General features: G+C 39.9%; 1 protein-coding gene across 1 annotated transcript in view; it reads right to left on the reverse strand.

The window, feature by feature from the left end:
- LOC126252246 (protein alan shepard) overlaps window positions 1–16,084 on the reverse strand; it is a 429,590-nt gene that overhangs the window by 104,667 nt on the left and 308,839 nt on the right. Inside the window, exon 6 of the mRNA XM_049953120.1 lies at window positions 13,677–13,834. Coding sequence (XP_049809077.1) covers window positions 13,677–13,834 — 158 coding nt within the window. The remainder of the gene's footprint in view (window positions 1–13,676; window positions 13,835–16,084) is intronic.

Below are 16,084 nucleotides of genomic sequence, written 5' to 3' on the forward strand. Positions count from 1 at the left end.
ATTCTTTTGTCGAGACTGGGAAATGTACGCCATTACGTGTGAATTCACACAGGTCTGTAAACAATGAGATATTTAAATGTTTTAATAGAGTTGTTTAAATGAAAACTTGTATTATTAATTGTTAAAGCTTGCTTGCCTATTATCCCATCCTGTTGAGACATTTTTCAGTTATATAAATATTATCTGTGGTGCTGAGCTGCGTGGAGAACGAAGAGCCGCTGCCGCGGCGTATTTAAACGACTTACAATATAGTCGAGCATACCGCAAGGAAGCGGTAAAATAATAGTAAAATAATATTATTTCTTTAGCTCCCAGACTGGCAGTGAAGATCAGCAGATTTTATGATGTGTTGCAGGTTGACGCGGGCTGCTGATAGCATATAATTCACAGTACCAATAAGTTAATGTACCTTCAAAATCTGATAGGAATCTTGCTGTGCTCCGTTCTGATCTGGCAAACTTTATAGTGACAATGTAAATTTTTTTTAATGAGAGTCTCATGTTCTTGGGCTAGTCGTGGTATGAAATAGTATCTTATTGAGAAATAAAATCCACTGCAACCTTGTGTTTTTGAACGATCATACGAACTGTAACATCAGTGTTCATAACAAAATAATTTCAATTTTCAATAATTATGAAGTAGGGAAGATATATTGATTCTTAGCATGAGTTACAGTTACGAAAAATCGTTCCTTAAATTGTAGGCCAGATACAGGACAATAAGACTGCAATATATATATTTTATTTTGCTAAAAGGTAATGATGATAAAGAAATTCAAAGCACAGCATTGCTAAAAGTATTTCACGTAACTCTTTTCTTATATGCGTTGTTACGCCAATAATCATAATTAAATAAACGAAAGAGCAACAATTTAAAACAATTCGAGAGAGTAGTGACGTGAAACTGGCGCCCAAAAACGCGGGGCCCGAATTTGCAGTGGCCACAAATATAAAATTTTATGTATTTTTCTTTCAGTGTCTATTGTTATGTATGTATATATATATATATATATATATATATATATATATATATGTGTGTGTGTGTGTGTGTGTGTGTGTGTGTGTGTGTGTGTATTTAGTGATAAATGTATGTATGTATATCATGATCAATGCCATGTATTAATGAATGTGCAAACACTCTTTCATGACAAAACGTACTACTGCAAGCGAGTCTGAGAAGACGATCCTGATAGTACTGAGAAACTGTAACGACTACGTAATCCGGGGGCAGCCGAACCCCGAGATCAGATAAACTAAAGGTAAGACTACAGTGTAGTTGTCCTGTTTGTAGAAGTTGAGCTCCAGTGAAGTGATCTCGTATCGCTAGTGGTGTGCATATTGTGCGTAGTTTGATGTTAGTGTTTGGGACAGGACAAAGTTGATGGTAGATAGTAATTTTTAGTGTGTAGTGTAGTGTAGCTAAATTAACGTGTTTTGTGTGCAAGGGGCAAAACTGTCAGATTTTGTGTTTTAGTAAGCAATTTAGGAATATGGTTAAGTTGCGTAGTCAGCGTCCGAGCAATATGGATACTGAGGAACAACAATTAGTTAGTGCAGGAAATGTAGAACCGGGTACTTTAAGCAGTTCAAGTACTCTCTTTGAGGATATAACATGCGAAAATGTGGGGGCAGGGGCACAGGAGGTGGTGCCACCGCCCACTAGTGCTCAAGGAGATGTCGATAAAGAAATTGTACCACCACCAGAAAAGCAGGAACCAGAGAGTGGTAATCTGCCTGGTGGGTATTCACTTCAGGCTATCTTAGAGCGTGTGTTAGATTACCAGGCAAAATTTGCGCAACAACAAGCTGAAAAGGACGAAAAAATTGAAATCTTTATTGCCCAGCAAGCCGAGCGAGATCGCCAGCAAGCTGAGCGAGATCGCCAATTAACAGAAAATTTACTTGCCCAGCAAGCTGAGCGAGATCGCCAATTAACAGAAAATTTACTTGCCCAGCAAGCCGAGCGAGATCGCCAGCAAGCTGAGCGTGACCAGCAACTTGTGCAGTCGTTAGAAAATATGAAAAAAGAGATTGCAGATATGAAACAGAATTATGAGTCGATACCTAAGGCTGTGCAGGAGCTGACTGAACAGGTCAACAACCTGCAAGTAGCAAACACTAACATGGTAGATGAAATAGGTGTCTTAGCCAACCGAGTAGAAAAGCTAGAAATAGATTCCACACAGCTTGTAGAGCAGAAGTGGAATGAACAAGCAACTAAAATTGAAACAGAATTCAACTCATGGCTAGAAGTGAAGGAGAGTGAGATTGACAAAAATATTAATTCTAAAGTACAAGCAGCCATAGCAAATAGAGATTCCGAATCGTTCAGTACCGCAGTAAATAGTCAGGTACAGAACGACGTGCAAACCATCAAACAAATACTCAGTGAGGATATTCCGCAGTGGCAAGTGAATATGAACAAACGGATATCCGACCTGGAGAAGGGTTTAGCACAAAGCAGAAAACATCTGGAACAGGAACCTATATCGCCAACAGCCCATGGTTTTGGCAACGCACAAACTTATACGCGATACAACAATGGGGAATCGGTAGTCGATAATGCGAAGAGCTGTAGCTTCAGTTCGGAGCACACAGCATATGTCCCCGGAGCAAACCCATGTAGTTAAAAAATATTAGTTGAAGAAAGTTTAATCAAAAATAGGCAATTTCAAACATTTACTACTGAACGGAAATCAGTACACCCAGTAGTATTCATAAAAAGCTTTAAAAATATCTTGCCCAGTGTGTGGAACGAAACACAGAAAATTCAATACGTAATGTCGTACATTCAAGGTGACGCAGCGTTGTGGGCTACAGAAGTAGCAGACAGCTGCAGGACATACGAACAGTTCGAAAGGGCATTTCTGTCGAAATATTGGTCGCCTTGTATACAAGAGCGGCTAAGAAAAGAAGTATATAATCCCGAACCGTACTCACCCCGTCTTGGGAATTTGAGGCGGTATTTTGAAAAATATATAAACAAAACGCGCTACTGGGATGAGCCTATATCACCAAGAGACATAATAAGACTGCTAAAATCACATTTACCCATTCATATCAAAGAGAAATTAATACACGTACCAGAAAGCGACATGGAAAACTTCCTGTCTGTTCTAGATTCAATAGACTTGATCCAGGAAGACGTAAAATCAGCGTGTGATCACTCGCGGAATAATGGGTCAGGATGTAAACACGACAGAAATAGTAGTGCACAAAACCACAACCATGGAAATGGTGGGGGTGGTAACAAGCGGCAAGAACATTCGCAAAATAGTAGTAATGGTAGAGGCCAGAACGGGTATGGACAACCAACTTATAACAAAAAGCGTCGATTTGACGACCGGTACGAATCCGGAATGTCAGGGACCAACCGCTGGAAAAATGCGCGAGGCCAGTGGCAGAGCAATTATAATGATAGTAATCGAAATTGGCAGCAGAATCAGCGAAGAAGCCCAGAGCGACAGGATAATGACCGGTATGACAACAATAGACCACCACCGCAAAACGCGCCTATTGCGCAGCCGTGGCGGCCTACAAATCAGAATGTACATATAGTGGAGGTCGCGGACAATAGCCGTCCAAGTACCTCACAAGTAAGCAATCCAACAAACTAGAATCGGCCTCGATATGCTCTCCATCGATGGCCGAGGGATGGAGTGAGAGCAACACGAGTGATAATAATATACCTGGGATACGTATGCTGCGATACAACGACGGTGTCAGTATGGATAAAGATCTACTGAACGAACCGCACGAATGTAAGAAAGATAATAACGAAAATGTGCAAGCTATTATCGAAGCGAAAATCAATGATGTTGCAGTGAATATAATCATCGACACAGGTGCCTCAGTAAGTGTAATGAGTATGGAGTTATTTAAAGCACTGGGAAAAGGACATAGCATTCCGACTTTCCCGGTTAATAATTGTAAGGTGTCTGGAGCCATTAGTGCACAGAGCCAATCAGTTAAGTACCAGGTGCAGGTGGAGATTTGTAAGGAGGGCGAAGCCATAGTGAGCTCGTTCCTCGTTGTTAAAGGATTAAAGGTGGCCTGCATTCTGGGAGTAGATTTTCTCCGTGAGAGGGACGCATTGATCGACCTCTCCTTGGGGAAATTAAGCATAATTAATAGGGGTAGGAGGATTGAGTTATCTATGATGAAATCGAAGGAGGTACTTGTGCCGTGTTGTAATCGAATCAATATCAAAGGTAGGAACCCTTGGGTACTACACCTCGATGATTTTTCACATGCAGCAGACCTCTATTACCCGAATTTCGAGGATCGAAATTTTGAAACAAATGTTGAGGCATTTCAAACCAAAGTGCACGAATCTGAAGGTTTAAGTGATACACAAAAGCAACAGTTGACGCAGCTGCTATCGGAATATACTAGGGTATTTACCGACCGACCAGGAATAGTCAAAGGGTACCACTATCACATAGAGGTGATGCCCCACAAAACATACTGTCGCGCAACTTACTCCATCCCTTGGTCGAGGAGAGAAGTAGTGGCCAAAGAAAAAAAGAGGTACGATCGAGGTGTAACTAACGAACAGAAATATAATGTAGGAGACCTAGTACTTATTCGTAACCACCCTAAATCTTCAGCCACCTTAAAACAAAATAGTAAGTGGCAATTGCTATATTCAGGGCCCTTTGAAGTAATAAGCGTGCCACACGAATGTAGCTATTTGTTAGCACATCCCCATACGGGGAAGATCAAAGGATTATATCCACGTAAAGATGTGAAGTTATTTATTCAGTGACATATCACATATAAAGAGTAATAGTTGTAAGAAGATTTTAATTGTGTTTTAGAATATAAGTATGTTAGTATTAAGAAAGAAATTTGTGTGTAATTAAACTTGGAGGAAGTGGAATCAGAAAGTGAGCAATAGCTTACACAGGAAAGATTTTGTTTACAGACAATTAGTCATTAAAATACTATATGCTCATTAAGCAACGAACAATCTTCTTGTTGATAAAGTGAGGATTAATTTCTTGAACCATTTTACAAAGGGTTAATTTCTTGAACCATTTTCTATGTGTAGTATGTAAGTGCAATTAATGATGCAATCTTATATAGTAAGGTAACTGTTGTAATTGTATTAGAATAAGGAACCCTGAGAGAGAGAGTCTCTACTAGCCAAACATTGACTTTGTAATATGCAACAATTATGTGATGTGATGTTTGCTGCCAGTAGTGATTTGAGAACGACACTGGAGCCGAAGCTAATTAAAAACAAGCCCGTTCCGTGGAAACTCCGCTTTGTATGTAGCAATGCTTCAATTGAAGCCTGTGTACTTGGTACACGCCCTTGAATATTCATTACGCGATACGCGAATTAAGTCAACCAATGCGGAACCTACACTGTAGTCATATAGGAAAATTCATTAAAAATAATGCTAGTGCTAAATGAAGTATTTATTGAGCAATATGCCCAAGTCAAGCTGTCATGCACAAGGTAAAATCTGTTTGCTAGATGGGTGATAACCAGGCAAGCTACACTGAAAGGAGGAAAGGAAAACTATGTACAAAAAAAAAAAAAAAAAAAAAAAAATCCACACACCTTTAAAAAATTTACAAAAGGGCCATATACGCCTAGTAACAATATGAAAACTGTGTTGTGATAAGGTAAAAACAAATAGACGCCATGTAGATGAGAGTGATTATGCAAAGAACAGTTAAAAGGTATTAAAAAATAAACTGTGTGCATAAACAATTGAGGAAAGGACGGAATATTGTGTGTAGTAGGGACAGAAAATGACTGTTGTATCTGCACCAATATATAAGTCGATAAGTCTAGTGTTGAGTGACAGACTGTCCTAGTGCAGTGCTCAACGAACAATAGACAGTGTATAAAAACAGTAGTGATTGATCCGTTCGGAGTCGATTCAAACAAACATCGCTCGACGGAGACATTTAGTATGTGTGTAACGAAACATTTTCGCGTGTTGAAAGACGCTCTGGCAGTGTATCAACCGTGGGAGTGAATGAAAATGTGTAGTACAATGTGCGTGTGACGAACCCTGAATACCAGTGTCACAATGCCACAAGAAACCTGTTATCACGCCAAAACATCCTGTGCATACCAGTGAAGCGACGGCTTACTGAACAATAAACGCTTTTAACAAGTTGCATTTTCTTCCACAGCTAGTAATCTGTGTTCCTAAAGACAGTACACCGTTGTGGAATGTTTGTTTCATGCGCTACGACGGGGAGCCATGCGGGGAAGCAGAGACGAGTGCCGTGCCGCCAGCCAGCCGGTCGCGGTAAACCACTGCAACTCGCCGACATCGGCGAATGGTTCGCCGCGGTTCGCGACTGCTTGGGCGCCACGTCAGCACGACGTCGCTGTTACTGAGAGCCGGTCGTCGAACCCAGCGGCCGTCGGCACGCGGCGTTCCAGACGACGCTACTCAACAATTGCTTCGCGCCGCCAGCTCCGTACAACATTGTTGTCATTCAAAGGAACTATCAAATATGTGTTAAATGCACTAAAATGAATAGGGTTTAGTGGACACGAAATGACGTGACAAACATTTGTTTTTTCTTGAGTTACTCAATACAGACTCAAAGTATTCATTGGTTCAGTGATGTATAGATATAATATGTTTTCGTCATGTTAATGAAGTATACTCGCACGAATGCTAGACATTTTAAACCAACTGTCGCGAGTAAGTGCAAGGACGATTCATTATACTATTGTAAAAATGTGTAATAAGTGACTTTCATTACAATCCAGAACACAAATATTATATTGATAACAAAGAGACTAAAAGTTTAACATACTATCACAAATAGCCTTTGTTATATGTGAACATTGAATAGAGTCTGAACTTTTTGTGAGATGACCATGGCTCCGGCGCAGTTTTCCCAGGTTTTCTGATCGCACGTAGCCCGAATGGGGGAGCCAAATAAATGTAATGACCCTGGGACTAGGTTGACGGTCACCTCGCAAAGTGTAAGAACAGTATAAAAAGTGTAATTAAACCTACAGTGTGAAAGAACTAAGAAGTGTAAAGTGAATGTTCCAACCAAGGTAACAGACAATAACCAAACAGACGTTAGTGGCAGCATATTGCCGAACATTTTCAACGTTAGTCAATTGCTGCCAGGGGGCATTGTAACGTCTAGTAAGAAACAAAAACAACATATTATGTAGTAATTAGAAAATTAGATGTATCATATTGTGTCATTGTGTAAAATTATGTATTTTTTTTTATTATTTATTTTTGAGAACGTCTGCGTCGGCGAGTAATAAAACCGCCACAGAAGATAAATGTTGAACAGAGATTACAAAAGGAACTAGTATATAATGCGTGATGTAAATTAAATTCTTTGTCTTCTTAATCTGGAAGTTGTGAGAGTAAGATCTCCTGTTGTTGTCGTGGAGAACGCGAATGTAGCATTCTTTTGTCGAGACTGGGAAATGTACGCCATTACGTGTGAATTCACACAGGTCTGTAATCAATGAGATATTTAAATGTTTTAATAGAGTTGTTTAAATGAAAACTTGTATTATTAATTGTTAAAGCTTGCTTGCCTATTATCCCATCCTGTTGAGACATTTTTCAGTTATATAAATATTATCTGTGGTGCTGAGCTGCGTGGAGAACGAAGAGCCGCTGCCGCGGCGTATTTAAACGACTTACAATATAGTCGAGCATACCGCAAGGAAGCGGTAAAATAATAGTAAAATAATATTATTTCTTTAGCTCCCAGACTGGCAGTGAAGATCAGCAGATTTTATGATGTGTTGCAGGTTGACGCGGGCTGCTGATAGCATATAATTCACAGTACCAATAAGTTAATGTACCTTCAAAATCTGATAGGAATCTTGCTGTGCTCCGTTCTGATCTGGCAAACTTTATAGTGACAACGTAAATTTTTTTTAATGAGAGTCTCATGTTCTTGGGCTAGTCGTGGTATGAAATAGTATCTTATCGAGAAATAAAATCCACTGCAACCTTGTGTTTTTGAACGATCATACGAACTGTAACATCAGTGTTCATAACAAAATAATTTCAATTTTCAATAATTATGAAGTAGGGAAGATATATTGATTCTTAGCATGAGTTACAGTTACGAAAAATCGTTCCTTAAATTGTAGGCCAGATACAGGACAATAAGACTGCAATATATATATTTTATTTTGCTAAAAGGTAATGATGATAAAGAAATTCAAAGCACAGCATTGCTAAAAGTATTTCACGTAACTCTTTTCTTATATGCGTTGTTACGCCAATAATCATAATTAAATAAACGAAAGAGCAACAATTTATACAATTCGCCAGAGAGTTTACGTGAAAAATTGTGAGAATAAAATAAACCCAAATTAAATATTTTATAAGGGAATCAAATTAGGAGATTTACCCAAAACTACCTACAAGTAATATCAGCTTTTTTTGTTTGGTTGCAGCAGACATGTTCTCCGCAGCATCATCAATATGCAAATAGTACACATACCTACTACTCACCATTGGTTATACAGGGTGAGTCACTAACTACCGCCACCTAGAATAAGTTCAAAAGTGTGATAGTAGCTGGAAAGTTTGTGGGACAAATGTTGCATGGGACAACGGGGGCCATAATATGACATTGGTTTTTTGTTGCTAGGTGAGGTCGCTTCAGAGATGTGAAGGTCAACTTTGGTTTTTTGAAAATTTTTTTATTGGGATTCTACAGTTTGGTACTTATTTTCTGAGAGAGGCTATCAAGACGAATTCAATTATATATAATAGTAAGGTCTTTGAAGGTCAACAGAGGTCAAGAAGATGGCATGAATGTCCATTTACAGAAGGTGTTCGAACTGATGACCATTGGTATCAATGCAGTGCTGCAATCTTCATATTATGTATTGAATGGTATTCCTTATCACCTCAGCACTTATCAAAGCACATGCTCTAACAATTCTCTCTCGTATATCATGCAAATAGTAAATATTTGCCAAATACGGCATATTCATCTAACATGCCATAGACATGTAAACACCATTCAATGGTTTTGCAATACAACACTAACAGGAAAGGTAAGACTAGTATCGTCAAATCAAGCGAATGTGAATGTTGTATTCCTTCGAAGAACAAGTCAATATGTTTCTCATTTATGGAAAATGCCAATGAAATTCAGTGAGAGCTAGATACTTATACATTGAAAAATACCCTCAACGTACTCACCCTACATGTCATACATTTAAATGTGTGTATGATAAACTGACAACAACTGTATCTTTAATCCATCAAAAACATATCCGGCACAGGAAAGTTACTAACAAGGAAATGGAAATTGGTACTCTTTCCACTGTGGTTCGAGATCCTTGTGTTAGTTCACATCAAATCGCAAGGGAAACTGGCGTGAGCCACAGAAGTGTTGTTCATGTTCTGAAACACCATAAATATCATGCTTACCATATCAGTCTCCACCAACAATTAACTGGTATGAACTGTATGCATCACATCAAATTCTGTTGATGGGCTCAACTTCAGATTCAGAGGATTGATGAGGCTACATTCACGAACCACGGAAATGTTAATTTGCACAGCATGCGTTATTGGACAACTAAAAATCCATGTTGGCTGTGGCAAGTTGCACACTAAAAACCGCGGTCAGTGAATGTATGGTGTGGGATTCTGGAGGACAGAATTATAGGCCTCTATTTCATCAAAGGAAATCTTAATGGTAGGTAGTACACCACATTCCTGCAAGAAACATTAGGTCTGTTATTGGAAGAAATACCTTTTAGGAACAAGGAACAGAATGTGGTATCAACACAATGTGCGTCCAGCACATTTTTTGCTGATGGTTAGAAAACATTGTTTATAAAGATGTTCCAACTACACCTGACAATATGTGAAAGAGAACTGACACAGCTTGTGCTTCGGTAAGTGCCGATGTGATAAGGAATACTACTCAATCCATTATAAAAAGATTGCAGCACTGCATTAATACCAATGGTCATAATTTCAAACACCTTCTGTAAACTGACGTTCATGCCACCTTTGTGACGTTGTCCCATGCAACTTTTGTCCCACAAACTCTTCAGCTCCTATCATACTTTCGGAGTTATTCTTGGTGGCAATAGTTAGTGAGAAAACATGGATTTTTGGAATCTAAAAAGCCAAGACTCCTTTCATGACAGTATTAGTAAGATTCAATGCCCAAATTACATATTAGGCCAAGAAGAAAATTTAGCAGCATGGCCCAGAAAGGGCATTGATACCAGTGGAATTTAATTTTTATTATATTGTTACATATTGTATTACAATTTGCATAAGGTTTCAGTTTGATCTACAGGGCATTTAGGTAGTGTATGTGGTTCATTCATGTAAATAATATGGAATACCATTTGTTCATACAGGGCTGTTGATGATGATTTATTGCTGGCAAAAATTCATTCAAAGTTGCTGTTGGTTTGCAAAGAATCTGATCCTACAACTTCAAGAGTTAAGATTTGAGAACAACACTCAAATACGGCCTTACTTCTCTTTAAGACAATTTGCAAGAATGACATCCTAAAATTGCAAACATAAAAAAGAACTCTATTCAGTACTGGGTATAAGTGAAGAGGCCAGTAACAAATAATGCCACATGCAAATCTTTTAGAATGGTATAGCATGTATTAAGTTAACTAACTACGAAAAAAATTGTGGAAGATTTATGCTGAAACTTCCTGGCAGATTAAAACTGCGTGCACGGCTGAGACTCAAAATTGGGACCTTTGCCTTTTGCGGGCAAGTGCTCTACCAACGAGCTACCAAGCATGACTCATGACCTGCAGAAGGCAAAGGTCCTGAGTTCAAGTCTCAGTCCGGCACACAGTTTTAATCTGCCAGGAAATTTCATGTCAGCACACACTCCACTGCAGACTGAAAAATCCCATTCAAGAAGGGGGGTGGAGGGAGGGAGGGGGAGGGGGGAGAGGGAGAGAGAGAGAGGGAGAGAGAGAGCGAGCGAGCACTAAGTAAGTGCTTTTTGATACCATGCAGTACACTACAAATAAAACAATGAAGGTTGCAATATTATCAAAGGAAAGTTGCAACTCGCCATCTGGCAGAAATGCTGAGTTGCAGACAGACACAACAAAAAGACTGTCACAAATAAGCTTCCGGCCAGCAAGGCCTTTGATGAAAATAACGCGCGCGCGCGCGCCGCACACACACACACACACACACACACACACACACACACACACACTCTCTCTCTCTTTCCTTTCATAATATTATTACATTCTATCCTGGATTTTCCATTGTACAAAGAAGGTTGCATTGTATTAAAGAGACTGGCCTTCTATTCAGAAGGATGGAGGCCCCAGTCTCTCCATTCAACCATTGTAATTTAGGTTTCCTGTGGTTTCCAATAAATTATTTCAGGTAAATGCAATTATGGTTCCTACTCATATAAGGCAGTAGCTGAAAACTTGCCCTACCCTTGTCAAACTAGACTTGTAAATAACGAGTGGTTCAAAAAGAGTGCTGGTTTTGATACATCAAAGTAACAAATTTATTTCTACTAAATCACAAACAAAATACATAAATATGTTCATCTGACCTTCCCATTTCACATATGAAAAATGTGAGGTATATGACCACCTCTACTGTGGTGGCATGCATGTCCATGAAATTCACTGTGACTGCATGTCAAGTTTCCACAACCATTTCACTGACAACTCATCAAATTTCCCCCTGCAAGGCATGGATGTTTCAGGATTTATTGGCATACACCAATGACTTAAGATGACCCCCGAGAAAAAAAGTCACAAAGAGTTAAGTCGCATGACCTTGGTGGCCAGTGACGATCAGCATCATTCAGAATAAGGTGATCTGGAAACCACTCATGGAGCAACTCAATTGTTTGGCAGGAAGTATGGCAGGTGGCATCATCCTGCTGCAACCACAACTCTTCAATGTCCATTCCATCCAAATAAGGTCACAAAACTCTCTTATCATATGGTATTGGTCTCCGTTGACCGTCACAGCTTGTCCTCCTTCATTTTTAAAAACAATGAGGGCTGATGATGCCACTTGACCAATAGCCACAACAGTCACTTGTTGTGGATGCTTTTCCCTTTCATAATTAGCACACGTTGTGCACAAGTGAACTGCTCCATGGTTAGATACCATATGCAACAAATTCAAACTGAGCCAACAATCAGAATGCCCCTGGAAATAGAAAGAAATCACAACAATGTCAGCAAATGACAAACAAAAAGTTACCACTCATTTCAAAAACAGCACTCTTTTTAAACCACCCTTTACACATATGCTTGTACATATGACCTATAGTCATTTATTTTTTCACAGCAATGTTGCACGTCTGTCTCCATAGATCACTGGTTAGCATGTCTGGCTGCTTTGTGGGGAATCTGGGTTTGATTCCTGGTACTCCTATGGATTTTCCCTTTGTAAGAGAACTAGAACAGGATTGACTCAGCCTCATGAAGTCAGTTGATGAGCTCCTTAAATGGGAAGTAGAGGCTCCATGATCCAAATAACTGACAATGGCCACGAGATCAGTGTGCTGACCAAACATCTGATGACAGCAATGGCGCAGGATGATACGGTTGTTGGTCAATACTGATTGGTCCATCAGGGCCAGAATGTGGAACTTTGCATCTGGACGATTTTTAAAAGGAGCTGACAGATTCTCTGTGTTGATTTGTAACTATAGATGTGAGACAAACTCACCAATGAATGCTAGAAACTAAACAGACACCTGAGCACTGGGTGGAAGCCAATGGGCCTTCATCAGAAAATACATAAAATGTATTTGCCATTATGAATATGGACAATCATCAGCTGCGTAATCGAATGACAATAAAAATTTGTGCTGGGCCGGGGCTCAAACCCAGATTTCCTGCTTATCATCAATGGTCGCCTTACCGTTTGGCTATCTGAGCATGACTCATTGACTTATAGCCAGACTCAAAGTTACTTACGTCACCAACTGTGTCTACAACCTGTACTTGTACATCCATTATATATATTCCCATACAGGGAAGACATTTTACTTGAATTATAATGCAATGCTCCTTTGGTGATGCCTTAATACAGGCACTGCAATATTGTATTTATCCGCTGACACCAGGCAAACGACTTTCAAATAAAACATCTTGCCTGTACAGCGATATACATAATGGATGTACAAGTACAGGTTGTAGGTACATGGTTGACGACATATGGAAGTTTGGGCCTGGGTGTGAGTCATGCTCAGATAGCCAAATGTAAGGCAACCCTGAGATACCTGGGTTCAAGTCCCGGTCCAGCACTAAATTTACATTGGCTTCATTCTATTACACAGCTGATAGTTTTATGTATGCATGTCCAAAGGGACATAGCATTATTTTTCATAATAACACAGACACTGCAATATTGTATGCATAAAAAAAATGTCAAGTACATTTCATCTGGAATGCACATCGAATTCTTCTTAATAGATTAATTTGTGATGAGCTGAAAAATGATTAGTGATTATTACATAACTCTTATAAACTCATCGACTGCAAATGGGGAAATGATTAATCTTTCATGGGATAATGGATCTCCTCTCTTGTGTGTATTTTAAGGTACAATTGAGCGACTGAAAGTACAGCTGTCATTCTCCTACTCTACAATGTAATTTCTGAGACTCACATTTTATTTTTTCCTACAGAACAGTCATGGAATGGCAACTCACCTTGCAAACCCGACACCTTTACTTTGACCAGTTGTGTCCCTGAGGATTCTTGTAGAGATAACTTGCCCATACTTTGCCAGCATGTTGTCAACATCATTTTCCTTAAAAGTTGCTGGTAGATTGGCAATATATAAATTAGTTGGATCTTGTTCTTGTTGCTGGAAGGAAGAAAGAAACAACTTTATAAATCTCAATTTTAATTTTGAAATACCCTTAATACTGCTAATATTGAAAGGTTTTAAAAGTTTACTGAATCCTATTTAGACTGGTTTCCCCCAACTAGCGAAGTATTAGTGTCTGTTGTTACCAGAAATAAAAACTTCTTATAAAGTGAAGTTTTTTTTACATAGATACACAAAAATATTAATGATAACTGAATTATCCAAATACACTAACAATTGAATACAAAATAAAACTTTTTAATATGTCAAAACATGCATGTATGAAGATTACTTCCCCTTCCAATATTCACAGGCATCCAGTTATTGTTTGTTATGAAAAAAGAAACACTGTATGTTTTACACATCAAGAGAGTAAGAGTGATAGTTGTCATCAGTAAGGAGTCTTGTCTATCAAATTAGTATTTATGTAGCATTTTTTGTCAGATGTTAATAGAGTACCATCTTCTTTGTAATCAATCAGAATTTTAATATCCCCCTCAATTTTATTTAATATCATATGACATTGACTACGAAGGCTTTCCCGGCGTAATAATTGATAATATTCTTCTCGGGTATGCAGCCGGATCATGACGTCTTCCAGACACAATATTTCCGCGGTCCAACTGGCCGCCATCATCAGGTGAGTGCGCTGGTGCACAATCTCGCCGGAACTGACTTCCCAGCGCAAGCGGCAGCCCATATATAGGCCGCAGAAGACCCACAATGCGTGCGCGAGAAGATGCCGTAGCTGCCCTCTAGTGCAGTAAACATGCCGCGCCGCCAGTGGTGGAAAGAGGCGAAATCGAGATATCGCTGTCAAAAATAAAAGAAATTTCAAAAAATCTATTCCGACGATTGAGACGCAGACCGTTGTTTTTTAATGTCAGATAACACCGAGTCCCAAGTCTTACTTAAAAGATAACCCTTGTCTCTATTAATAAGATTGTCAGATAAACGAATCTCTATGGATTCTTTTAAAATACAGTCCCAATAGCGAGATGCAGGGGCAACCATTTGTGTCACATCATATTGCATTCTGTGTCCCTCGGTGAGACAGTGCTCCGCCACTGCGGATTTCTCGGGTTGAAGCAGCCGTGTGTGCCGCTGATGCTCAACACATCGGTCCTGGATGGTCCGGATCGTCTGACCAATATAAGCCTTCCCACAGTGGCAAGGGATCTTATACACACCGGACTTCCTCAAACCCAAGTCATCCTTAACAGAGCCAAGAAACGCTCTAAGCTTGGCCGGCGGACGAAAAATACTTTTGATGTGATATCTTTTTAGAATTCTTCCTATCTTCGAGGAAATGCTCCCAGCAAAAGGCAGAAAAGCCACCGATTTGCAGGTATCTTCTAGTGGTTCAGGCGATGGTCCAAACTGGAAAGCACGACGGATCTGTTTATCTGTATAGCCATTCTGCTTGAACACAACCTTAAGGTGGTCCAATTCTTGTGTCAAGCTTTCTCCATCTGAAATGGCATAAGCTCTTCTCGCCAACGTTCGCAGGACCCCCGTATGCTGGAACGATGGATGACAGCTAGAAGCATGCAGGTAACGGTCCGTGTGTGTAGGCTTTCGATAAACACTGTGTCCCAGTGTCCCATCATCCTTTCTGTACACCAGAACATCCAGAAACGGAAGCTTTCCATCACTTTCCACCTCCATGGTAAACTTGATGCTGGGATGCAGGGAATTAAAATGATCTAGGAGGCGGTCGAGAGCCTCTCTCTCATGAGGCCACACCATAAACGTGTCGTCAACGTACCTCCAGAAACAGGTTGGTTTTAAGGACGCCGTCTTCAGCGCCATGTCCTCCAAATCTTCCATAAAAAGGTTGGCGACTATTGGGGACAGTGGGCTCCCCATAGCCCTTAGTCCCGGCGATTTGCTTGTGAGCTTTGATGTCGTGTCGCTTTTTACCCGGGTTCCTCTGGAAGAATCCTTGCAATTAATTGGTGAGAAACTGGATGAGGACACAACCAGGCTTTGTCGCCACGTGCTGATGTCGACGTACTTTTTATTCAATGACAAATATTTTGAACAGACTGACGGAGTGGACCGCGGAAATATTGTGTCTGGAAGACGTCATGATCCGGCTGCATACCCGAGAAGAATATTATCCATCATATGACATTGTTTGCTGGGCTATTCCACAGGTGGGTTTAGCCACCAAGCTGGAAAGGGTGTTCATTCTCTATGCACACTGGTCCCTTTGCTTGCGGATATGAGAGAGTTGGGTAATGT

Source organism: Schistocerca nitens, chromosome 4, assembly GCF_023898315.1.
Source record: "Schistocerca nitens isolate TAMUIC-IGC-003100 chromosome 4, iqSchNite1.1, whole genome shotgun sequence".
Classification (NCBI taxonomy): domain Eukaryota; kingdom Metazoa; phylum Arthropoda; class Insecta; order Orthoptera; family Acrididae; genus Schistocerca; species Schistocerca nitens.